This window comes from Ambystoma mexicanum, chromosome 6p (genome assembly GCF_040938575.1).
Source record: "Ambystoma mexicanum isolate Mex_15411 chromosome 6p, UKY_AmexF1_1, whole genome shotgun sequence".
Lineage (NCBI taxonomy): Eukaryota > Metazoa > Chordata > Amphibia > Caudata > Ambystomatidae > Ambystoma > Ambystoma mexicanum.
In genome coordinates, this window is record NC_090935.1 from 885,336,402 (window position 1) to 885,362,832 (window position 26,431).

General features: G+C 46.8%; 1 protein-coding gene across 6 annotated transcripts in view; it reads right to left on the reverse strand.

The window, feature by feature from the left end:
- The window catches only part of EPB41L4A (erythrocyte membrane protein band 4.1 like 4A), a 1,024,616-nt gene that overhangs the window by 45,394 nt on the left and 952,791 nt on the right, over window positions 1-26,431 (reverse strand). For 4 of the 6 annotated variants that reach the window (XM_069625493.1, XM_069625491.1, XM_069625492.1 and 1 more), the window contains one exon: window positions 10,358-10,468. The exons of the other annotated variants lie outside the window; for them this stretch is intronic. In XM_069625493.1, the coding sequence (XP_069481594.1) occupies window positions 10,358-10,468 (111 nt within the window). The remainder of the gene's footprint in view (window positions 1-10,357; window positions 10,469-26,431) is intronic. 6 annotated transcript variants of the gene reach the window in all.

A 26,431-nucleotide genomic window follows, 5' to 3' on the forward strand; every position in this document is an offset into this window, starting at 1 on the left:
CAGCTGGCCACATTTCTCCCCATTTAGGTTCAATATTTTTTAAGGCTTGGGTTTGAAAAGATGAAATAATAGTTTTATAGAGATTCATGTAAAAGTACACCAATTACATGAACACCAAACTGATATTATATGAATCATTTCTGAAACATGTCAAGCTGAAATGGGATTATACCTTTTTATTTTACTCATCCTGACTTATTTTCCCAGTGAAAGAAAATGCAACACAATGTGATGCCGCCTGATTGCATGCAAAGCTACGTTCCCCTCCCAATATTATCACCCCCAGTCACACCTCCTTAGTGGACAATAGTCCTTGCCCAGGCACCCCTGTGCCTGAGCTAGCTACCTCCAATCGCCCCTATTCTAATGCTTTATTGACACAGAGCGAAACTTCAGTGGGAGCAGCTGTGCTTCACTGCCTGCGGTGACGTTTCACAGGGTATACTGGGAACGCCGAGCTGGGAAGGCTGTGGACAGCTGATGTATGGGGGGCATTTGGCAACGCTATTGAGTACCGGTACTGTCTTCGAGCTTGAGGAAGTCCCGGCCATCAATACGACCAAAAATAAGAAGTTCAGGTAGGGCCAGTTGGAGCCGGCCCATGTGAAGCACTACACACCTACACTCAGGTGACATGACAAATAAATGACACTGTTGGAAGGCTACACTCTTTATAAATCCATACATTACATCACCTGGAATACTCTGCAGCCAGCCCCGTTTCTTGTGGCGGGCGGAGGAGGTGGCTACCTGGGCAGCAGAGCTTAAGCAGCTCATGGGTGTGGGGGGTGCAGCAAGGGACCCACCTAGACATCTGCCCCTGAGCTAGCACCAGTAATAATTATGCATTCCTTTGTTTCAAATGACGGAATACATATTCCAAACGCAGTCTCTGAGATTCTCTGGCGACACACACCCTCTACCCACTCTCTACTGCTTTGTGTTGAATGAGCCTTTAAAGTGGGGGCACTTTATAATAGATGAATGCGTGTATGCTTGTGTTATGAGTATGTGTATGGTGGTGGGTGCTCGTATGAATGACACAGTGTTTGCTGAGTGAATGTGTGGGTGTGTGTGTGTGTGTTGGTCCATGGAGCTTATTTTGGTGATTTGGGGGGGGGGCGGGTTGTACAACAAGGGCTTTTTACAAATGCCTTTGTTGCACAATCCCCCTACCCACCTGCCAAAAGCAGCTCTCCTTCTGAGGCGCTGTGGAGCCCAGGGCACAGGGATGGTATTTCGTTTATTGGACATCTATCAAAGATGTCCAGTAAAAAATACCATGCTTTCCCCCTGGTCCCCCCAGCGCCTTGCATACACACATAATCACTTTGAAAAACCCTCCAACTGCAAGGGGGACATTTGCCCTGCCGCCACTATCAAGCACTCAAGCACTGTGCCGACACCCTGGCCCCCTTCCTAACAGCCTTCGTTAACGCTTCTTTCTCCACCGCTAAAGTACCCTCCTGCCTCAAAGAAGCTTGAGTCCGTCCCCTCCTAAAAAAACCACACTGGACCCCATGTCACCTAACAACTACAGGCCCATTACTACCGTCCCATTCTTTCTAAAAATACTACATAAAGCAGCCTACATACAAGTGCAACAATTCTTCGAGGAGAACAAACTCCTCGGACTGCACCAATCTGGCTTCCCACTTGTGCCACGGCACGGAAACAGCCCTACTTCATTTAAAAAATCAAATGGACGATGCAAGAGACTCAGGTAAACCCGCCTTACTCTTACTCCTAGATTTCTCTACGGCATTTGATCTCGTCGACCACAATGTCCTGTGCTACCATCTGACCTCTACAGCCAACTTCTCACCCAATGCCACTGCCTGAATCACAGCCTTCTTACAAGGTAGAACCATGCAAGTCTTCTCCGACTTAGCATCCGCTTCCCCTACCATCATCGCATGCGGCGTGCCGCAAGGGTCCTGCTTATCGCCCACTCTCTACAACATTTTTTACAAGGCCCCTCTTCTACATCTTGCTACATCTTGGACTCACTAGGTATTTCCTAGGTGAACTATGCAGACGATACTCAAGTCCTCCTCCCACTAATAGGTGACTATGAATCTGACGCTAGAGCCCTCGACGCAATTTACACCACCATACAGACCTGGATGGCCCTGAACGGACTGTGGGCCTCATTCGGAGTTGGGCAGTAAGGGTTAACGGTCACCAGTAAGGAGACCGAAGCCGTTAAACCCTTACCGCCCAATTCCGAGGTCCCTTAGCGGGACCCGCAAAGGCCGTGTGGTCTGATCACACGTCCTTTGCGGGTCCCGCTAAGGGCCAGGGCACTAATAACGGGCCCGTAATTAGTGCCTTCCCCATTCCCATTGAGCCCTATAAGGGCTCAAATGGGAATGGGGAATGGTTGGTTGAATGGGGACTTACCGGGTCCGCACAGGTCGGAATGTCCCGATAAGTCACCATTCACCCAGACCGACACGGACCCGGGTTTGGAGGCAGCCATGGCGCAAATAGCACCATGGCTACCTCTAAACTCGGAATGAGGCCCAATGTCTCAACAGCAACAAGACCGAGCTTCTCTTAATTGGGTCCACTGAAACACTAAAGAACCTCAGTACTCAATTTAGTCAATTCACTATTGATAACATCAAAATACCAGTCTCTGACTCAAACCTCTTCATGACAAGGCAAGTCAATGCCATCGCCTCTGCTGCAGCTTACCATGCCAAACTCATTAATGCAGCTAGACCTTCTCTATCCAAGTACAATTGCCTGACCATTGCTAGAGCCTTAACAAGATCAAGACTCGACTACTGCAATGCCTTCTTCATGGACACACCAGTAAAAAACAAAGAATCTACAGATTATCCAAAATAGAGCCCTGCCTGCAGCCCTAGTCATTCCCAAAAGGGAACACATAACTGTCGCTAGAAAACAGGCTCACTGGCTACCTATTAAGGAGCGCAACCTCTTCAAGACCCTTGCCTTAATCCACAAATGTGTGCACCAAACTGACCCTTCTTACTTGTACCAAAGAGTCCACGTATCTACATCCACCATACCAACCAGAACTCCCTACTCTAACAGGCTCACAGTGCCTAAAATCAAGCGAGCCAGAGCAGGAGGAGCCAGCTTCCCCTACTTAGCAGCCCAGCAATGGAATGCCCTTCCGCCATCCTTAAGAGCTGAAAACTCACACATTGACTTCCGCAAAGCAGTCAAGACACTTCTCTTCATCTAATCCTCAACATGCCTCACCCACACAATATTGTCAATATCACCTGCCTGTAACATATTTTGCATGCCTACAATATTTAATGTATGTAACCAATGCCTATTGACTCCAAAGGATGCTCCGATGTAACTAAGCTCATCATATGTAACAGCGCCTCGATGCCCAAGGGCTGTTTGTCCGCTATATAAATTTAAATAAATGTGTTAGGCGCTGTGAGGCCCAGGGGACAGGGATGACATCTTTTTACTGGACCTGTTTGGCTTTTTACCCAATGTTTTCTAAAAGTATGATCTAAAATGCAACATTTTAACCCATTATTTCAAAAGAAATCCTGGGGGAGAATCCCTCCCAGACCCCCCTTGATTAGATCGGGCTCCCTCGCTATACTCAGTTGCTGTGGCGTATCTGGGAGAAATAATGATGTCCCTCCACTTAATAATTCACCAGCCGCCACTGGCCCATGGACTATGGGGTGAGCAGGATGTGGGGAGCCATGGCATAGTGGTGGGAGCAGGGTGGGGAAAGCGCAGGGACATTGGTGGGAGCAGGGTGAGGAGAGCCCAGGGTCTGTGATGGGATGGGGGAGCCCAGACACTGTGATGGGAGCAGGTGGGGGAGCCCAGGCACTATACTGGGAGTAGGGTGCAGTGACGGCGTGCAACAGTTCATAGCCATTTGCACTTACTGTCCATTACCACCACTGCTCTAGACTAACTTTTCTCACTGCTGTGTCAATTTATGATACAACTTTAGCACACGGATCTAACAATATAGCACTTTTGCAGATGAACCGAAAATATGTCGACTGCCTACTGAACCTGTGCCCAGGGTGCAAAATGTACACTTGTCACACGCCATTTGCGAGTGATAATTGACTCTTGGCGAGTAAGAAACGGTGTGCTGTGTGAATCAAGTAGCTTCCAACCTCAAATGTTTCCCTCCCTGCTGCAGCTTTTGAACAAGATAACTGGTCTTATAGCAAAACATATCTTTCACTTCGGGGCATGTTCTGGGGATTTAGGTTTGTGATGACTAGTGTTCCTTCTCATTTGTTATTGGGACCTTTCATTGAATCGTCCCTCGAAAGTAAATGTGGTAGCCTGGTTTTGTCAGGTGGCGCAGTGCACCAGTCGAGGCTGGCGGGCCGGTGGGCATCCAGGGGTAGCACGGTGTGGTGCAAAGTGCTGGCAGTTGGCGGGCAGAGGAGGTCCGTGCTGTTCCGCTGCTGAATGAGGACTGATGTCGTGTTGCGTAGATGGAGTGGGGCGACTTCATCAACTGGAGTGTGAGCCTGTGTATGGCTGCTGTGCCGCACCTGGGACCCTGGAGAAATTGGTTGGCATGTCAGCCGTCACGAGTCGGATGGGAGAAAGGGGGGGGCTCTGTGAGTGTACAAAACTGGCAATTCGGTTGCCTCGCGTAGCAGGTGCTGCCCAGTGCTTAATTTGTGGGGGTGGTTGCCGGTGCCCAACACCGGCACTCTTTTTTGGGCACCGGAACTCATGCAGGGCCAGCGCACATGCAATTGCTTTGTTTGTTCTTCCACTTCACTTTACTTCGATTATAAATCATTGGGATTTGTCATTCTGATCTCGATCTCTCTCGTGCTTGCAGGTTTAAGGCCATGGCTGGCTGGGCCTGGGAGGGGCCAGCAATAGCAATGAACAACAAACTGTTACAAACAGCCAATGAAAACTACCATTCTGTTGTTACTATGCAGTATTTGATACATTCTGTATAATAACACAGAATTTGCAGTTTTCATTGGCTGTTCTTATGAGCCAGTGAAATTACATGGTGACGTGTTGTTGTTGCCACAGGAGGCAGCGTAGCGCCACCTTCATTTCACAAGTTACTGTGAAGTGAAGGTTCGAGGTGTGGCGTCGTCGGTCTGACTTGTGAGAGAGAGAGAGCATGCCCTGCTGCACTGCATGGTGTGGCCTAGTTGCTTCCTGTGGCCCCCTCTGCCTGCTTTATCATTTGTGCGGGTGCCAGTGTGCGCACCAAGCCCCCCACCCTGAGACCCGACAGGAGACCAGGTCCCAGCCGGCAAAGCAGGTAAGTCACTTGCGTGCTGTGCAGCCTGACCTGTCACAGTCAAGTGATCAGGCAAGGAAGGCCCAGGTTGGGGCCCGGGTGGCGGCACGGTCCCCTGGTGGTGTCCTGACTACCGCACCTAGGCTTCTGTCTGTGTGACCTGTGTGCAGTATGCTGCTGACTGCAGTCAGTGCCAGGCCCAGGCCAATTTCTGTGACCAGGGGCTGCCGGCTGCCGCGGGCGGTCAGGCCCAGGGATTGTGCCCAAAAGTATGTTTTTTACTTTTTTCTTTGAAAACCTGACCTTCCGTGTGGCCGGTGGCCAGGGCCCTGCCCCACAGAAGGTAGGTTTTAAAAGAAATAACTTATTTTGAGTGGCGGCTGTGGCCCATCACTTCGAAAGTGATGGGCCCCGGCCGCCCAAATATACTTTTTTTCTTTTAAAATCTTACCTTCCGTGGGGCCGCTGCACCGCGCACCTTTTTTTGTCATCAGGCTCAGCATGGCCGTGGCAGTGGTGGCCCCACGGAAGGTAGCCTAAGTGATTGAGGCAAGGCAGGGCAAAGCACAGGACCGGGCGGGGCACGGGCGGCAACGTGGTCCCACTAGTGTCTGTCACAAAAGGAATTAATTGTTGTTTGCAACTTTGGCCACTTTTTCGTTGGTGCTGAGCCCAACTCGAGACAATTGTATGCCCCAGTCCGACCCTGGATAGCATTCATCTAAGTGAAACATGAACTGTGAATTTTTGCCTGGGTGTTTCCTTTCTTCCTTTTAATGTTATCGGCCTCATTAGTTCACAAACGAGCTTCCGTGAGGGGACCCGGAATGGTGCACGTATTGGGCCGAAACCGAACCAGCTGCACTTCGCGAGAAAAGCCCATGCAAAGACGAACTTCTGAAATGCCATTTCAGGCTTAAAGATACACACATGGAAACTAGAAGGGGATAAACATGGTGCACGTGCCCACTAATCTGTCGTCATAAATAAAAGCCCTAATTGAGTATTCGTGTATAATTCTCAACTGTCTTTTGCTGTCATTTTTTTACATAATTCCAGCACATGTTTTCTATCCTGATGTGTAGTTCATACACCAGATGTTGGCCCTCAACCTGGGTACAATACGCTCCGAGCATGTGCTCCGAATGAGAGCACATGCAATCCTCAGACAGGAATCCTCAGATAGGGAGGTGGGTGTCTGTTACACCCCGCAGTTTAGTGAAGGATGTCAAGAACATGTCAGTGGGAAGGAGATATCCGAATATGCATTCTCCTCTGGCTCCTGAATATTGGGTGACAAAACATATTTAGTTTTTTAATATGTGTTATGGTGGAAAGAGGCCCTAAAGCAGAAGTAGCACAGGCCGTTGATTTCACAACAATGTCTTGCAGAAAGGACTTTTTCCAAGTTATCCAACACCATGGTCATGCTTGAAGGAAGGGTGAAGGGGGATGCATTTATGAGATGTGATGACTGATAAGGGATTGAGAGTAAATTGATTACACAAAACATCTGGAGGAGGTGGCTGAAGAACGGGCTGAGGGGAGGGTGTTCTTCCTGGAGGTAACCGATTAACAACACTGGGTGTACTTTAACAGACTGTCAGATGGGGCAGAAGGGGTAGAGACAAATACGGTGCAACAGTGACTGAAACAGAATGCTTTTTTATTTATTTGCATTTTTAAAGCACTCCCACAACCCTAGGGCATTGCGGCGCAGTTACAGGAGGAGCATGTCTTAGTTGCGTATTTACTACTAGCCTGTGGCAGCAGTTGCTGCAGCGCCAAACATGTGACACGGAGCAGCAGCAGTGTGATAGGCAGGTGGTGGACCGATCTAGGTAGGTCTAGCAGTGAACAGGTGCGGCCGGCGCGCCCGCGCTGATGGTGGTGCCGCGCCCGCGCTGAGGGCAGCCCCACGCCTGGCATTATGGGGCCAATATTTTTTGGGCACTGGCACTTATTTTTTTACAAAGTAAGCACTGGTGCTGCCTCCTGTAAGGACTTAGAGGGTAGGGCAAGCCTGTCAGTTTAGTTATGTCGGGATAGGGGTTGGTTTTATTTTCATTTTGTTTGTCTGTGTTGGGTTTAGGTCTACTGGCCCCTTTGTGGGGTGTACGGGTGGGTGCATGTCTAGGTTTCAAGGCCAGTTTTACTTGAGTATTGTGATGTGTTTATCTTGTGGCCGTGGCACAGGGAAGTTAGGAATTTCTCTATGGGGACTACCATGGACATGGGGGTGCAGGGTTCTTATACAGGGTTGTGAACTTCTATTTTTACCATGGACGTGAGGGTGCGGGGGTTGCATAGGGTTTGTGAAATATGTAAAAACTAAGGATCTTAAATTGTTTTTCCTTAACAGGTAAACTTGGACTTGTGGGTGGGTGGTGTTTATTTTGTCACATCAGTTTTGGCAGGTACATTTATGCCCGCGACCTGGGGTTTTGGTTATGTGGGTGTGGAGGTTATGAATAGGGGATTGTTGAGAAATGTTTGACGTATGGCATTCGAGAAATGTATCATCTGTTGTCTTAAATGACATGTGACTTTGTCATCTGTTTTGGTGCTGTCGTATTTCCATATGGGGTTAGAGAAATTCCAGGCGAGTTGCCTATTTCCTTTTGGCCATAGCACAAGAATGTGCCCTGTGCCAAGTGGTTCCAGCATGGCTGGTTTGGCAGTTTTGTTTTGGCCGCAGCACAAGTGTGTGCCATGGGCTAGGTGTTCCAGCATAGCTGGTTTGGCGCATTTATTTGGGTTTAGTACTAACATGTGTCTGTTTCCCAGGTGGTTCCAGCATTCCTGGTGTGGCGTGTCATGTGTTGTTGAGGTCAGGCGTTTTTCAGGGCCATGGTGCTGTGTGCCGTAGTTTTACACTTCAGTGTTGTTGGTTCAGTTGTCTAGTTTGTTACGCTTCAGCGTTACTGGTGTTGGCTTGGGGTGTGTTATCTGCCGCGTGTTTGCATTTATGCTCTTTGGTTATGCATATTTTTGTGCCTCATTTTGAGGTTGTTGTTTTTCCGGCATTGATTGCTGTTTGTTATCCTTCGAATTATTTCCCACGGGTTTCAAGTTTTGCTGGTTAGTTATGCTCAGAGGAGAGCATTTGGTTTGTGCTCAGACCTGGCAGATCTGAGGCTTTAGGAGTGACAGTCCCAGGCAGAAGGAGGCTCAGTTCTTTTGGTGGTTAGATTTATTAGGGTGTCATTTTTGCTCGGGGTGGGGGGGAGCAACGTGTGTGCTCTGACGTGGAAGGTCTGAGGCCCTGGGGGTGAGGAGGCCAGTCCAGGGCAAAATAAGTTTTGTCTATTATTGGTCGGTACCCTGTGGGAAGGTGTGGAACTTCTTGCGTCCTTCAGTTATTTCGGTGGGCATGGTTTCTGTCATTGCTCCTGTTTTGTTTGGTAGGTTTAGGAGGGATTGGTGTTGGTTTTGGCGCCAATCTGCGTAAGGTTTCGTTGGGGGCAGCTCGCTGTGTGGTATTCTGGTTGTGAGCATTTTTGCCTTTTGGGCGTTTTGGTATTGCACACCAAGTTTCACGTCACATTTTCTTGTTGGCTACTGTTGTTTTGGCGTTTCCCATGTTTTGGGTCCTCGTGTGATATTGTGGTTTCCCTAGGGTCAATGGGTTTCTAGGAATTTTCCTACTTTCTTTTAGGCCGCTATGTAGGGAGGGGTTTGGGGCGTGTGGTGTTGTTGTTGGTGTTGGTGGAACAAAGACAGATCTGCTGATGTACTTTTTGAGTTACTGGTACATCCTTGACATTCTTAGGTGACTTTAGTATTTGGGGCAGGACCATCCTAGCACAGCTTCCTAGAACCTTACTCAACCCCCACTTTGAAACTGACGCAAGTGGTGCCATTTGCTACCAACACCTACCCCTTATTTTTGCTCTGAATACAACCCTGATGTCTGCGAACCTGCCCTCCCCACCCCTACTTAACTGGCCCCTGATTCTGCCACCACACTTTAGTCTGCGCTGCGATTAGTAAAGAGACTGTCCCTACTATTTCATTAGCCAGCCAGCTTGGTTTCTCGATTGTTTCATGGCAAAACGAAACACAGGGCTCATCTCTATATTCCATGTTTTTTAACATGAAGAGTGCCCTGGTTCCTTTAGGACATCACGTGACTCTTCAATCAGATTCTTTTTTTTTTTTACTTCCATTCAAGTCAAAGCTCCAACATGTGCTGCACCTTCAGCCTACATCTAGAAAAAGGCCAGGCATGATAAGAAGCATGGATCCGTATTTCAACAGCACCAACGCTTCAAAGAAGAACATATGGCATCATCAAAGATGTCAGTGCACATTTACTTACAAGAAAATAAATGTATGGTCAATGGCAGTCGCCATCGCTGTTCCGTCCTCTTACCTGAGGAAATTCGTTCGAGTGGACTGCGCCACTTCTCGTAGGCTGTACTGAATTACTCAAACTGAGGCTCCCCGTAACTACTTTGACATGATATAGAATAATATTCCAGCATCAAGTAGATTTAAAGGATATTCCAGTTTGGTTCCTTTTAAAGTACTTGCCCTGCAGCCTAATGCTTTATTCCGCATCCAACTCCATACTGACATAAACTATACTCATGCGCTGTGGCTGGAGTGCATTATTCTATACGCCCTTCCAGCGCAGGCTTCTACATGCATGGGGGAATACGGTTTGCCAGGAAGATATTTGATTGTGGCTCTAAGGCTGGGTTCTCCAACCTTTGGGTGTCCAGATACGTTTGACTGCAAATCCCATTAGCTGAAGCCGGCACAGTCAAAGGTGAGGCAGTCCAAAACATCTGGAGAACCAAAGGTTGCAGATCATGGACTGCTAAGGTATTAATCCCCCCCCCCACGCGTATAACTCCCCTCCGGTGCATCACATGTGGCAGGTAACGCCTAGTCCTATCTCGGTCTACATAGGCTGTGTGTGCTGCATGGCGGATGACTTGCAAAGAAAGGATTGGACATTTTACAGGCTGGAGTTCTTCATTCACAGGATCTTCTTTTGGAGCATAGTCCGCAAGCAAGAGGAGACCCTTTTCAACATGCAAAAAGAATCTTACCAGTGCCCTTTCAATGTACAATAAAGCAACAACATATACCACTTACTTCACTTCAGAGAGCACTGATCTCTCTCCGTCAGAGCCTTGGGAGCGCCTGTTCTGCCGGAAGCTTCGCGGAGAGTGGGAATGCCTGATGCGAACTGGGTCCCCCTGGGTCCTAAAGACACAAGGATTTAAAGGATTTGGACATGCGATCGATTTCCCCTTTTAACAATAGATCTCTTATTTAACTCGGAAAATATCAATGTTCCACATTCTAAGAACAGACAGAAGTGCTAGTCTAATTCTACACTAATACAATAGAGAGTTAAATATAGGTAAATATACTTTATCATGAAATCTCCGATAGGCAAATCACCTAATTGTGTAATAGTGCATGTGTCCACATTTGGTGTGTTTATAGAAGAAATGCACGCGGCGTATGCTTTTAAGTTAAGTACACATCAAAATCAGATAAGCTGTTACAAAAGCATTCCACTAGGCTTTATCTATATTTATATGGCTTTTTTGTGTTTATTAGGATTGTAAAATATTGTTTTTAAGTTTCACAGTAATACTACAATGCAAAGAACAACCACACCTGCAAAATAACATGCTTTACTGGTAACTGGAGGCCATCCAAGTCAGTGCTTAAAAGCCTCTAATTGCAGCACAGCAGTAGTACAAGCAGTCTTCTCATACCCAGGACCTTTCAAGAGAACAATGGGGACCATGTACAGAGAGGAAGCAAGGCAGGTGAGGTCACTTTTAATGAGGCCGCATTCAGGGGCCAAGTTATCTAACGTTTGCACCGGCGCAAAACAATGAGCAAGTCAAATCAAATACGTTTATTTCGCGGTAAGACATTGCATACCATAAAACCACAACAAATGACACCATACTATCCATGAACCATTAAACAAATAAAATCATCCTAAGATCTTCCAAACAAAACTGGAAAATCATGAACAGGCACAATTCAATAGGTGTTCTCTTAATGATAAGGCACGCTTTAGGAACATCAAAAACGGCCCACCCCACCTGAGCCAAAACTGCTCATAACAAATAATACAAAGCATGCTTATAACAACGAAAGCCCCGGCCCCTTCAAAACGGGCTTCAATGTTTGATCTGTGATCAGTGAGAAAGTGGGACAAAACAAGACAAAACGAGCCAGGTCCTCTTTGGGCACCCCACAGAGAGGACGTGACTGATCCACACTCCCCTTGTACCAAACCGATGTCACGGCTCTCAGATGTATGTAGTTAAAACGGGCCCTTGAGACAGGAAAGCGCTGGGACGGGTGATTAGCCCGGCTGAAATATTTCTGAAGGCCAAGGGACCTAACTATTAAGTGATTCTTGTTAGCTGGCTTCATTAGCTCCAAAGACTCTCTAGTAGCCAAAAGAGACTGAAGCACACTTGTTCTCGCAGACTCTGAAGCCCTGGGAGACAGCAGATTTTGCCTACAGAAATGATGACCTACCCCTGCTTCGGCCAAGCTCGTTTTCACATATCTGAGCCATGGGACTTTTGAATGGAGTTCTCTAGACACCAAAGAGCCCATTAATTCCGGAGCCAAAAAAGCTTTAGCATTCCCCCAAATCACAGCGGGCACCTGTTTTGCTGATCAGATAATACGGAGTAGAGCAACGAGTCTTGTCCGATATTTAATGCAACAACTTTGCATGAGGGAAAAAATGAAACAGACTACTATTTCTTTTATGTAATGCAGCAAGCATAGTAAACACACACATGGCCTCATCATGAGTTGGGCGCTAACCCCAGCAGTATTACTGCTGGGGCTATTAGCACTACCACCAAACCCCCGGCGATATTAACACCAGATCAAGGGTTTGGCGGAAAGGTAAGTCCCATTCCCCATTCGGGAATCCCCCATTCCGCATTGGGCCCAATGGGGAATGTTTGGCGCTATTACCGATAATAATAGCGCTGAAAATCGGCAAAATCGCAGCAGATTTGCCCCAGCTCGGAGCTGGGGGAAAATCTGCCAATCCTGTGATTTGGCGGACCCTTAAATGCAGCGGTAATAGCATTAGCGCCACATTTAAGGGTTACCGCCAAACTCGTGATGAGGCCCACAGTCTGGATCATTGCTGTGCTAGTGGAAAGATTATTAGATAATACAGATTGGGGCTAAAAACGTTTGCTCCTTTCACTAGCCTGCAAGCAGCACCTTTGGGGCGAAATCATTTGGGTCCAATCTTTGCACAGGGAAAAAGATTAAATAACCTGTCCCCAGGACACCAAGCTTAACTATGAGAAGTGGACAGGGTAGTTTGAAGCCACATGAAGTCATTGTAAGAATGTGAGGGAAAGGATCAAATATGTAGTGGTACAAGACAAACGTGAGCGATTACAGCCGAGCACCAGAGGAGTGTTTGGAAAAAGAAGAAACGCACGACTGGTAGTGAAATGGAAGCCTAAGCGACTGTGTGTACCGGTCTACCGTATGCACCCTGATGCCTGTGAGCTTTCGGCGCGTAACAAGTACATACATAACACATGACATAACAGCAGAGTGAACAGCTCAGCAAGGTTTTGCATAAACATGCAGGATGTTGTTTACTCTGTTCATCAGCATAAAATAGTAATTGCAATACAACGTGAAATGTTTTAACATAAGGTACTACTTTTCACAAACTTTCATATACATGTATGACTTGAAAGAGTATGCCTTCTGATTCATAATTCAGATGAAACGCGAATGGCTTTTTATCTGGCCAACAAGTTACTGCAAGTTTCAGAGCTGCAACACTGGTAATGAAACCGGCGATGAGCCGCTTTACTTCAGTCCCAAATTGATCTGAGCAGAAACTCGTCTTTTTCTGGGCTGTTGCACTAGAACTATATGCAGCCGAAAGGGGAATTGGGAGAAGCATCTCAGGCCGTAATGTTGGTGGCACGGCACTCCGCCCAGTGGTGTCGTCGATAAAAGGTCATTTTCACCGCCAGCTCAGCCAAAGCAAATAGGCATCAGAAGGGCTCCGTGGCTGGAGCCAGCCCGTCACACACCGCTCTCTTACTTGGCTTCCCTCGGTGGTGGTCCCTGCTACTCGTTCATTCATCGGCGGGAAAGTTGCTCAGTGGGACAATGACTGGTGGTTGGCTCTGATATCAGGCTCTGCTGGTCGTGGGAAGGCTTCTGGCAAAGCTGATTCCAGCTGGCAAGCTTCCCGACACCGCTGCGGTTTCTATAAAGCCTGCTAGTTACAGTGCTTCGCGGCGTCCATTTGATGGAAGAAAGGAGGTGCTATAACATACAGCCGGGGCAGTTCAGTGGGGAGAATTTGCTCCAGAGATCAGCATGTAATGTGCAGATGCCAGATTGGAATCCTAACATGGCTGATTTTGCTCTCCTGCTATCCGTCCTGAAATGGTCGATAATATGAGTACAAAGGTGGGTTATTAGAATATTTATGCTTTTAACAAGTATAGACATTTCAGTTTCTACTCAAAAGGTATTTTTTTGTTGTTAAAACATAATTTGTAGTAGGATACCTTTAGATATGGGAATATACAAATATTACAGAGCTCTCAAGTTTCCCGTGGCCATGCGTGAGAAGGCCACCCAGTCCTGTTTTTGCTTTCAATTCTGGATCAAGTATGGACCGCATCTAAAGAAGAATGATAGTTGGGTGATGGAGGTGCACTCACTTTCAATTCGTTTATTAAGGACTTAGTTAGTTAAATGATAATAAATCACTTCTAGGTGCTCCCTATTGGTGCGGTGCTACCAGCACCAGAAAAGAGTTAACGAGATATGGTCCCGAGTCAAACAATGGGGGGAAAATAGGGGCACTCTTGTGTGCAATACAGTAACAGATATTCTGTGTTTGGAAGTTCTACAATTCAAATCATTCACTTAATGCTTAAGTGTAGATATCATTTTAATTTCCACAAAAAAAGAGCATATGTATTTTACTCTATAGTTTCAATTCACAACATACAATTACATTCACATACAGTTCTCTTATTTTTCACAACATCAATATTGCATCATATCTGTGTAGTAGTAACAATCATTTTTGCAAAGATTCTTTGAAACATATTGCAGTTATGCAGATATCTTGATAGGTTGTTTTGTAACTAGATGACACTCAGCATTCTCCCCTCAGATGTCTCCTATCTTTGAACTACTCATTTCGGGCCTTTAGTCGCCACCTGTCAACATGACATGACTCTAATGTAATGTAATTACATTTCTCTGACCATTACGAAACGCCACAACACCCGGCGCCATACTAATCAGAAGGTTAGTGCCCAGAGCTATTTTGATCCCAAATCACAATGTAGACAACTACAATTAACGTAAATCTTTTGAACGTTAATCATTTTAATACTGAAAGACATTTTTCTTTCTTCTATATTTTTTAGAAGAGGCATCGAATGTCCTGATATCAAAACCTGAAGAAGGGCGACTAGAGGCCCGAAACGCGTAGTTCAGGATAACCAGTTTTCACAATAAGTTGGATTATCCATTTTCAGTTAAACAAATCGCACCTACAGCATTATCTTAACATCGAATAGGCACAAGCGCTACCTCTCAAAAATCCCTCAGGTAAAACTAAAAATCTGCTGAGGTGTGTATACCACGTGTATGCCCCGCTAGAGCAATGTAAGTGACCTGCTGGGATAAATATGATTGTGTGTTAACTGAGAATAGAATTCAAGTACTGATCAACATCTGTAAAAGCAAACCAACAGCAACCGAAGCATCGTCTTGCAAGGGGCACTTCCCAACTATGGGCCTCATTCCGAGATTAGCGCCATGACTGCATCCAATAATGGTACCGAGTCTGCCCTGGTTCAATGGGGACTTACCGGTCTAGTCCGACCTTTGCGGGACCGGTAAGTCCCCATTGAAAAATCCATTCCCATTTGAGTCCCCATAGGGCTCAACAGGAATGGGGAAGTAGCTAATAACGGTACCGCAATTTGCGGTACCGCTATTAGCTCCGAAGTCCCTTAACGGGTCCCGTCCACAATGCCTGGTAAAACCAGGCATTAAAGGATGGACCCGCTAAGGGACCTCGGAATAGGGCGCAAAGGGATTACCGGCACTGATGTCCTTAACGGTGCCCGGTATCCCTTTGCGCCCACCTCGGAATGAGGCCCTATGTCCTTAGCATTTTAAACCTGTACTAATAATGTTGACAAAGCATTCATGATGCACACAAACCCAGTTGTTGCTTTAGTAATGAAAATAATAAATAGCTAATTTAACAGAATCTGAGTTTACCAACATCAAAGGAAGGACTGGATCCTGGTAAGAATGTAACCTGGGACCTACATTTTATGCATAGATCTCAGCAGCAGGTACTCAACTGACTGAACTAGCTTTATTGTTAGTGATATGCCGGAAAGCATGCTTTTGCCATGCATAAAATCTTCTAAAAAAAAGCATAGTCTATTAACACTCATCTACTATACAATAATAACAAATTATTTATTCATTGCTAATTGCAACATGCCTGCAGTTTATAAGTGTTGCAGATAACAGAAATTATCTCAACACTTCTCAGTTTGCAGTAGGTGCTAAAACGAATAAGCCACCTTTTCAGCTAGTTACCTTAACTAAAGCATATGTCCCGAGGCACCAGGCCGACCCTGTCGATAACGGCCTGCCACCCAAGTTAAGGCACCTCCCCCATACTGCCTTTAGCACCCACGAGTAACTACAGGCAGGTGCTAAAGGCGGTGTTAGAATTTTAAAAAGGTAAAACTACCTTCATTCCTACCTGTGAAACTGCCTCAGGAAAAGGAGTCTGTCTTCAGTGTTCATTCTGAATCAACACTGAAGACAGACTCCTGTTCCCAACGCACATCACAGGATGGAATAAAGGTACGCTTTTCCTTTTTTGAACTTCGCCTTTAGCACCCGCGTGTAGTTTACACGCGGGTGCTAAATACGGTATGGGGGAGGTTGGAGGGAACAGGGTAGGTTGGGGGAAGGGCGCACCTCCGTGGGGGACCACGGAACGTGGGCTTATACCAAAGGATTCAGCCTGCAATGCGAGCTCCCTGATTGGCTGGCACCCCCACCTAGGGTGCTTATGTTCAGTAAAGCCATCAGATGCTAAACATTAAAACCTTTTATATAACAGTTGGTGCAGGGCTTGTCGTTTTGAAGCACTGTGATTAAAAGGCATACATGTTACCAACCCAGCCTTACTGTTCTAGGTAGCCATAACCGAACCTGTGACTATGAACCTGACTGGGCATGATGGAATCTGACACTGCTGTGCTAATTGGGTATAAAGTATTATAGCACTACTAAGCTAACGAGGCATAATGGTAGTTGGTGCTTTGCTAAATGCACAGGGTGGACAATGGTACTCCTTCAATGACTGGGCATGATGATATAAGGCCGTAATAGTGCTACCCGAGAGCCTCTTAGAACCTCACACACATCTTTGATAACTGGGTATAATGGAATCTGGTTCATTCTTTTCTAACGGAGGGCAATTCATTTGGATAGTGCCGTGCTAACTTAGAATAATGGAAATGGGTTGCTCTGCTAAATGATAAACGAGGTACTGCTGTAAGAGCTCGGCATGGGGGAAATCTGCACTTACTGTGCTGAGTGTGCCCACATCAGACCTTACTGTGCTAAGTGGGCCCAGTAGAATGTGTCACTGGCGTGCTAAATGGCCATGATAGTATGTAGCGATACCAAGCTAAATTGGCACTTATATAACCTGCCACTGCTGTGCTAAATGGGGGCAACAGTGCCTAGCATTATTGCTATAACTTTGTGTAATGCAGTCAGGTACTAATGTGCTAACTGGGCATAATGGCTTGCTGTGTTCACTGGGTATACTTAAATCTGACAGGACTTGTGCTAACTGAGCAAAATGGATCCTGGCCTTGCTGTGCTAAGTATATGTAATAATAGAAATGGTACTAACCAGGCATTATAGTGTTTGCTTAGTAAACCAATTGTGAATAATAGAACCATTCAGCAAGTCTTTGCTCACTAAGAATAACGGAACCTGCCGCTGTTTGGCTAACTTGGCAGTGTAGAACCTGGCACTGCTATTTTAATTAGACATACTCACTCCAACCCTCGCTCTGCTAACTGTTTATAATGGAATCGGACAATGCTACACTAACTGGGCATATCCGTAACAATGGTAGCAATAACAGGGCACTGGGTTGCAATGAGTAACTGGGGTTTTGATAGCAGTATCTGACAGTGGTGCGAGTACCTCGCCTTATGATATTAAACCTCAAATGGTGTAAGAGCCTGGTTTGTGAAGGGCAACACCTGGTATATGATATCAATTTCTTCCATGTGATATGGGTAGCAGAGCATATCATGGAAATGCATTGAAATTATGAGCCTCACTGAGTGCATACCGGCAACAGCTGACAAATAGTGAGGATGCTGGGCAAACCATGCTAAAGGCTCAACAATGTCTCTACAGCTCCTTTAAATTAGCCCAAACTACTGGCTTTGTCAGTGCTTGTTTGTAATGTTGTTGCGCATTGTCATGTTGCCTTGTCGAATGTCTCTTAGTCTTTTGCAGGCAGGAGATACACAAGCATAGCCTTGTGCTCCAACCACCCTCTTATACCCTCTACTGAGGCACAGGATCCCACCAATCAGAGAACACTTCGCCAGCTGCTCATCCTCTACCCCAGGTGAACAACTAATTAGCCAATAAAACCATAAGGTCAATGGATGAATATAAGACCCGAACTTTCTACCTTGGCAACATTTAAAAAGCTGGTGAGCACTTTGGCGCAGCTAGAAGCTGACACCCAGTGCTAAAAAAAAGGCCCACATACGTAAATGTTTTCTTGCATTTCAGAATACTCTACTCTGGTTCGACAACCGAAAGTTGAGTGGAATGGAATGCAGGAGACAAAGGGACTTCTTCCCAATGTTACCCTATGGAGGACGGGGATGGGGAGGGAGATTCACTGCATTTATTTAACCCCTGACTCTGAATTTCCCGGATGACTTAATGGATCATCTGAAGGTTGCTGGGTGCTCAATCTTCTGCTTCTGGAGAGTGAAGCCCAGGACTTGCGGATTCGAGGATTCTTCCAGTCGGGTGCAGCTGCAAGATGCAACGTCTGTCGATGAAGAAATGGAAGAAAGACCAATGCAGCCCTCCTCAGGACACTTCACAGGTTCCAGGGATGGTTTCCGCACACAGGCGATGACAGGCGTCCTTCCAGTAGCTGTCACAGAAGCTGCTCTAGGACAGATTCCCTTGATGCTGGGAAACTGAATTCAGGGAGAAGGTGACTTGTGGCATGAGCTGGCGACTACCGTAGTTCCGGACTCGAGGTTGGAACAGCGACGCTTCTGGCAAAGTAGCTCGCGAAAGAGTTGGTCAATCCACCAGGCAGTCCAGAGACACTTCTCAAGGCTCAGAAAGGCAGGATCCTTGAGAATGCGTCGAGACCATTTGGCTCCAGTAGTCCGAGGGCTGAGGTTCCGCTCAGGGTCTTCGAATCAGGCAGAGGAGCAGGACCTCGCCAGGCTGGCTACTGGAAGGCATGCTGGGCCACTTCAGAAGTCATCTTCGGATGTTCAGCAGGATACTCTTCTTCAAGGGATTCTTGGCTCCAATGATGATCTGAAGAAATGGCTGCAGAGATCCTCTTAGCATCCAAATTCCAAGATGGAAACAAGTCCAAGCCCACCAATGGTAAGGATCTGCCCGATTCAAACCACCAATTGTTGTCCAAACAGGGACAACTACTGGTTACCCATTCGCCACACACCTAGACTTTCTGGCACTAAGGATGTGGAGTGGGACCAGACAATCCAACATACTTCCTGGGCACAGACAAAGGCATCACTAGCCTGAAAAAGCAGTCCCAGCTGGTATGCACGATTCAGGAGGTTCATGGGGGACAGGCAAGAGGCAGATTCCTGATGTGTCGCAGGACAGACTCGCCAAACGTTACAGCCCCAACGATGAATAATTCATTATACAATTAACGTTAGAGTCCATTTAAACATTCAGCCCATCAAAGGACGAATGGTAGTTGGTTGGGAAGAAGTATTGATGTACCTGGGCCCCAGGTATAGCATTAACCACAGAGGAACCAGTCTGCACCAGGTATGTAGACATAGGAAGCTTTCTTTATTGTTGCAGGTAGTCAGAAGGTAGAGCAGGAGATCATGGTAAACACATCCTTCTGGTTTGAGCTCACATCCTGCAGTCCCTAACAGACATTTCTGGAGCCCAGAGGGGATTCTAGATTCCAAATGTACATTCACATCCCACACTACCTCACAGCTCATGCACACATACTGACCAGGCAAATGCCCAAGTAAAAACACATCTCCCTTTCTGAAAGAAAACAAACAGAAAGCTTCACCCTCAGACAGTTACTCTCTAAACACTAAACTACACCTGACAGGAAAATTAACATATCAAGAAAACATATCTCCTTTTGCCATGTCCTGTCCACGCCAAGGCCTCAGACCTACGACACCAGAGCACAAGCTGTCCACAAGAGGACAGAACCATTACCTAACGCCCAAACCATCTAAAAGGAACACTAAACTCCTTCCGGAGACAGCCAGCCCAAACCATAGGACTGCCACTCCTAAGCACACCCTCACTCCCTCACACAAGAGCATCCTCTCTGCTCACGTGAGCATCCACTCTGGCATCCTGAAGCCTGCCGAGCCACAATGCACACGCACTAGCCAAACCCACAGTTAGAAGGTAGAGCAGGAGATCACGGTGAACATATTCTTCTGGTTTGTGCTCCCATCCTCCAGTCCCTAACGGACATTCATGGAACCCAGAGGGGATTCTAGGTTCCACACTCCCTCACAGCACATGCACACATGCTCGCCAGGCAATGCCCAGACGCCAGATTATTAATCACCCAGTGTGCAGGTTGGGAAGAAAGGAGATACTGGAAGCCCAGGTATTGGAGAGGGTGGATGCAGATTCTGTGGAGAAGGGTGTTTATTGGTTTGTGTTAGAATGCTTCTGTGGCTAGAACTACTGATTAAGTAATTTGGTGTATCACACTCTTTGTCAGGACATTGGCCCCCATGCCAAGCTGTAAAGAAGATAGGCGGAGGCACTGTATTATGGATTAAGGTCAGGTGTTTATTATGAACAATGTTGGGACACAAGTTTTAGTTGTACACTGCATGATGGGCCTGCTACTCTCTACATTTGAAGGGGTAAGCAGGGAACAGGACCTGGACAATGTATTTCACTCTTGCACGGATCGCACCAGTTCAGCAGAGTGCCCAATGCCATCAATGAAAGCAGTAAAACACCTCATAAGGGGCTCTATGCAATTCCCTTTGCCAACAATACACGTGAAGCTCCTCATGCCTGGTCAGACAGGTGCAGATTAGAGTTATGGAACAGGTGCTAACCTGTACTTCGGCTTACAGGAATTATGCACTAAAACAGCAGCCTGAACGGTTTTTTATGCATCTTGGCTCAGCCAGCCACTGAAGGTATGCATGTAAATATTTAAGATGACTTCATACAAAATGACCCCGCCTAAGCATTATTCAAAAATGCTTACACCCCAGTAAATGACGGGCCTGGACTCCATTTTGTGTCTGTAGATTATATATTTTCTTATCCTAAACATCTTTTCTGCTGCAGCTGCAAGCTCCTATTTTATTTACTTTGTTGCTTGTAGGGTGCACCAAGCCTGAGGCATCTATGTGCTTGCTTACATAGTAAAGCATCACAGTTGTTACAGAAATTACAGTAGTACACTCATATTTACATAATTACATTTTTTACACAAATTGAGGTTTTTCCCCCTACCTCAAAGCAGACATCTTATTAGTTGGGTGAGCTTGGTATATTGAATACTGGAGACGTGAGTTAGTTGTGCAATTGCTGTGCGAATAGGTGTGTTTTGAGCTGCTTCCGGAAGATCCAAAAGGAATCCTGGGCTCTGACGTGAATGGGTAGGGCGCTCCAGAGTTTACTGGCCATCGAGGGGAAGCGTCTGCCACCAGCTTTTTGGAGCTTGACTTTGGGGGTAGCAAGGAGCTGCTTGTAGGCTGCTCTAGTAGGTCTGACTGATTGGGTTTTGGATATTTTGTCGGCCAGAGATGCAGGGTCTACACGGTGGAGGCATTTGTGGGACAGTATCAGCGTTTTGAAGCAGATACGCTCTTGAATGGGTAACCACTAAATACTTATTTATAGCACTGGCATTTTAATTGGCTGCAATCAACTGCTGTAGGGAGTCCAAATAACTGTCCCCACCAATCAGAAGCACAAATAATCAGTGTCCAAGACCACTGCTGTGAAGAGAAAGTCACATGACACCAATAAAGTCTCTCCCACGCAGCGTTGCTTCTCACAGAGAACAGAGAATTGAATATACATTTAATATAAAAGGCACTGTGTGGGAATGACCAGAGGTAAAAGCATGGCCATGGGCAGTCAATGGTTGGGCAAATAACCAAACAACACCTACAAGTTATGTGTCTTTCCTCATACGACGCTTCTCGCTTTCGGTACTCAAATGCAATAGTTTAGGAGTATAGGTGCCACAGGCCTAAAAGCCCACACTAAAAATTAGCTACACTTGCACTTTCCTAACAATAAAATGTATCCCAAATCCTGGAGCGTCCGAGAAGGTCCAAAGTCCGAGATTGGATCCCTTGCACTCTTACCCATGGTGTGATGTTTTCGATCTCAGCTGCGCAAACCAACTTTTGTAGTCAGTCACCTTCACACATACATCACACTGTCCCAACTGTCAATCATTCCTTTGGTCTACCCTGCTCTTCGAACATATTCTCTGCTTCGATTGTCACATGCTAAAACGTCCTCCAATGCCACACAAAGCCTCAATGCACAGCAATATAAGGGGGCTGACCTTGGATTATATAAGCCTTTGCATTTCATGGGCTCTCTCTGTGACAGAAACTATTCACGCGGTCATCTTTTTCACTCACCTGACCAACTATGGGGAAGATTGCAATGGGTACAATCAGGTCTACGTTTGATTTTCGACTGCTGTTTCCTTGTGCATTTTTGCTAGTTGTATTTTTCACCAATTGGTTTTAATTAGGGCCCCCACAATCCTCCCTCTAGCCCACACCCTCAAACCTTGCCCACACCCTAAGACCCGCCCTCCTACCCCCGCACACACACAACATATATTATCATGGGCGTAATTTTAGGGGTGGGGGTGTTTGTCCCCCCCAACTTTCATGGCACACCATTTTGTCCCCATTCATTTGGCTGGGGCGTCTTTTCTTCAGATGTCATCCCCCCAACATTTTCAGCAAAGTTACTCCACTGTATATTATACAGTAAAATCAACAGTTTGTAAGCCCATGCACGACAGCTATGCGAGGTGGATAACAAGCAGCACCATAGTTTACAGAACCACAGAAAAAAAGGTATGTATGCATATCTATACTGATCCCTAATTTAGGACTTAGAGACAAACGGATCATCATCAACTGAAATCCAGTATAAGGAGCTCAGCATTGGGTGCCTACAATGGCAATATGCATGGTGATCAGACCCTGCTGGTCAACTTATTAAGATGGTCGTCAATCAGTCAAAATTATACTCATCGGCAGCGCCCCCCTCGCCCCTGAACTGGTTGCCCAATTTGCCCCCCACCAATGGCCTACTAGCCCACTTTCCCTGGTTCTCTCAAATGTGTGTGCACTCATGTGCGTCTCAACACTCAGAACTGCACCATGCTCCTCAATTGAATTCATAGTGATGAATGGCTTCTGCCTCCTTCGATTTCTAGTGACAGAAGTGCGCCCCTGAACCTCTACTGTGCCCCCCCCCAACCCGCCCAGTCTCAAAGCCCCCTAATGAACAAATGTCTTACCTCTCAGTAATGTTATTTCTGATGGAAGTTCCTTCCACAGACTCCTCATCTATGATATCGATCTCCCAGCGCATCTGCTCTTTGGAAACGTTTACGCCACCAGGGTGTGCAGCTCTGCTCTGATGCCTCTACATGCACTACGCCAGACATGACGCCAGGGCCAGTATATATATAGAGGCGCCGCGCCACGTGACCTCAGTTCGACCCCTTTTACCTAGCACTCTGAAGATGATGGACCACAGAACGAAGGTGAACCAGCTAACCATAGAGATGCAGGTAGGGAGGGCGATGAGGAATGTCCATTAGAAAGAACATTACAAAGAGGTAAGTAATTTGTTCTTCTAATGGACTCCTTCCTCCCACGGATTCCTCATCTATGATAGACTCCAAAGTAGTACAATGACCCGGACACCACCTAAACGAGAACACTCTGAAGGACAGCTCTGCCAAAATGAGTGTCCTGCCCAGACAGAGAATCCAGCAGTAATGCTTAGAAAACATGAGCAAGGAAGCCCATGTAGCCGCTAGGCAAATATCCAGAAGAGGTACTCCTTGTTGAAGAGTTGAGATGGCGGCCAACCTTCTGTTGGAGGGAGCCCTGAGTCCCTCAGGGACCTCCTTGCCGGCCACATCATAGCATTCCGAGATGCAGAGAATGATCCACGGAGACAGGGTCTGTTTGGTGACAGCCCCTCCAGCTTGTGCACCCACGCAATCAATAAAAAGTTAGTCATCAGTTCTGCTCTCCCTTGTCCGAGAGACATAGAACTTAAGAGCTCACACCAGATCCAGCCAATGGAAATGCTCCTTTGCCTTGGAAAGATGAGGCAGAGGAAAAAAGATAGGCAGATGGTTCTTTTGAGAGAGATGGAAATCTAAGACCACCTTCTCAAGGAAGGAGGGTCTAACTCTCAACGTTGTTTCCTTGGGGCAAACCAAGTAGGGAGGATTAACAGACAATGGGCCTCATAAATTGGGTGGCGCAGCAAAAATGGGGTGATCACACTGTTACTGCTGCATTACCTTCTGCCCAACTATGAGTTTGGCGAAGAGGTGGGAGTACTCACCTCGAGCTACTGTAATTTTGGCAGTTTTACTGCCAGTGGAATTACCTCTGACAGCAATTATGATGAAATCCCCTATGGACTCCAAATAATGGGAGCTAACACTGTCTACCACCACTTGTAATCTGGCGGTAATACCGCTTGACCAAGTGGCGGTAACAGTAATTCCATTTGGTGGTATCTCTGTGGATTTACCGCTGAGATACCACCAAACGTGATGAGGCCCAGTGTATGGAGCTCACTCACCCGCCTAGTGGAAGTGATGGCAACCAGGAAAATCAACTTACAGGTGAGCAGTCTTACTGAACAAGAATGAAGGGGATCAGATGGAGCGCTCCCATCAAACAAAATCAAAACTCAATTTAACTCCCATGCCGGAACAACAAACTGGGGTGGAGGAAACATATTGGAAAAACCGCTCAGAAATTGACTGACCATGGGATAGTGAAAAAGGAGCCTTGTCGGGGGTCCTCTTGAAGACCAAAATGGCCGCAAGAAAACCCTTCACCGTACCAATCTGCAGGCACGTCTAGGCCAAAGACAGGAAATTCCAACACAGAGGAAGTGGGCCAAGTAAAAGGGTCCAGATCCCTCTCCCGGCTCCAAGTTGAAAACGTACACCACCTGCAGGCCTAAATGGATTTGGTTGCGGGTCTCCTAGCAGAGATAACCATGTCCAGAACATCCTCTGACAAATCCGGATCCTTTTATCTCACCTTTCAGCAGCCAGGCACAATGGTTCAGGCTCCAGAGATTCGGGACCATCCCCACCGAGTGGCAGAGTAGGTCCACCCTCTACAGTAGACGCTAGGGGGGCAAATTCGGAGAAATCAAGGTAATTGTGGATCTGAACTAATGCAGTCCCTAAAAAAACAGATGAATTATTGGCATCGGCAGGAATGCATTGAGCAAGTCGAAGTCCCATTCGACCATCAAGGCATCCCTCAGAGATCCCTGATGAAGACATTTTCTGGAACAGAACCACCTGCAGTTCCTGTTCACACTGGAAGCAAACAGGTCCATCTGAGGCGCTCCAGTGGGAGATCTCCTCCAGAACATCCTGTCAGAGCTCCCACTCGTGGGAGGTTGATGATTGTCTGCTCAGTGCAACCGCTAGCACATGCCGGCCAGATTCAGAGACGTGCTGTTTTCCAGAGCCCAGAGGCACAATCGCATTGCTTTGCTGCATAGAAACAAGGATCCTATAACATCCCTTTTGTTGAGGTAATGCATGACTACAATATTGTCTGTCAGGACCAATACCGTCTTGCCCTTCGCAGAGGGGAGGAAAGCGACCATGGCCAGCCTGATCACTCTCACCTCCAGCAGATGATCTCCTGGCACACTGAAGGGAACTACAGTCCAATCATTATAAGGTTTTGGAGGTGAGTGCCCCAGTCCTTCAAACTAGAGTCACTTGTTGCCAAGGTTGATGAAATAGCGACGCCTTCCGGAGATTATCCTTCACATACTACCTTGGCACTCTCTCCGAGACCAGTAGAAGGTCTCATGTTGGTCCTTGAAAGTGTGACCACTTTGAGCTCAGAAGCCATTACAGCGACTGCATGCAAAGGAAATCCTCTGCCACCACCAAGATGCAGGAGGCCCTAAGACCTGGCTGGAACTGTCATCTCTGGTTGGAAAACCTGGACCATCTTGTAGAGTTGCGCGACACTCTCCTTGGGTGGGAATACGAGGCCAGTGTCCAATACCGCACCAATAAATTGGCGGGACTGGGACTATGAAACCTGTGACTTCTTGAAGTTCAAGTAGAAGCCCAAGCTGTTCAATACGCTGCATGTCCAGTACAGGTGAGTAGACACTAGATCTGGTGAGCCGGGCTTGCACGAGTCAGTCGTCCAGGTAGGGAAAGACATGAATGCCTTGCTTCGGAGGCAAGCCACCACTGCTACTAACAGCTTGGTGAAAACACTGGTTGATGAAGAAAGACGGAAAGGGAGGACTTGCAACTAGAAAGGAAAGTTCCCCCTCTTTGAATCTCAGGTACTTCCTGTGCTTCTTGGGGATAGGCACATGGAAGTAAGCATCCTGGAGATCTACGTAGCCAGTCATTTAACACCCAGGGCTTGGGAGATCTGGTAAAGAATGACTATCTTGAACTTGTCCTTGAAAAGTACAAGTTCAGAAACTACAGATCCAGGATGGCTCTCAGACCTCCTTCCTTCTGCGTCTCCACAAAGTAGGGTAAGTAACAACCCCTGCCTCATTCC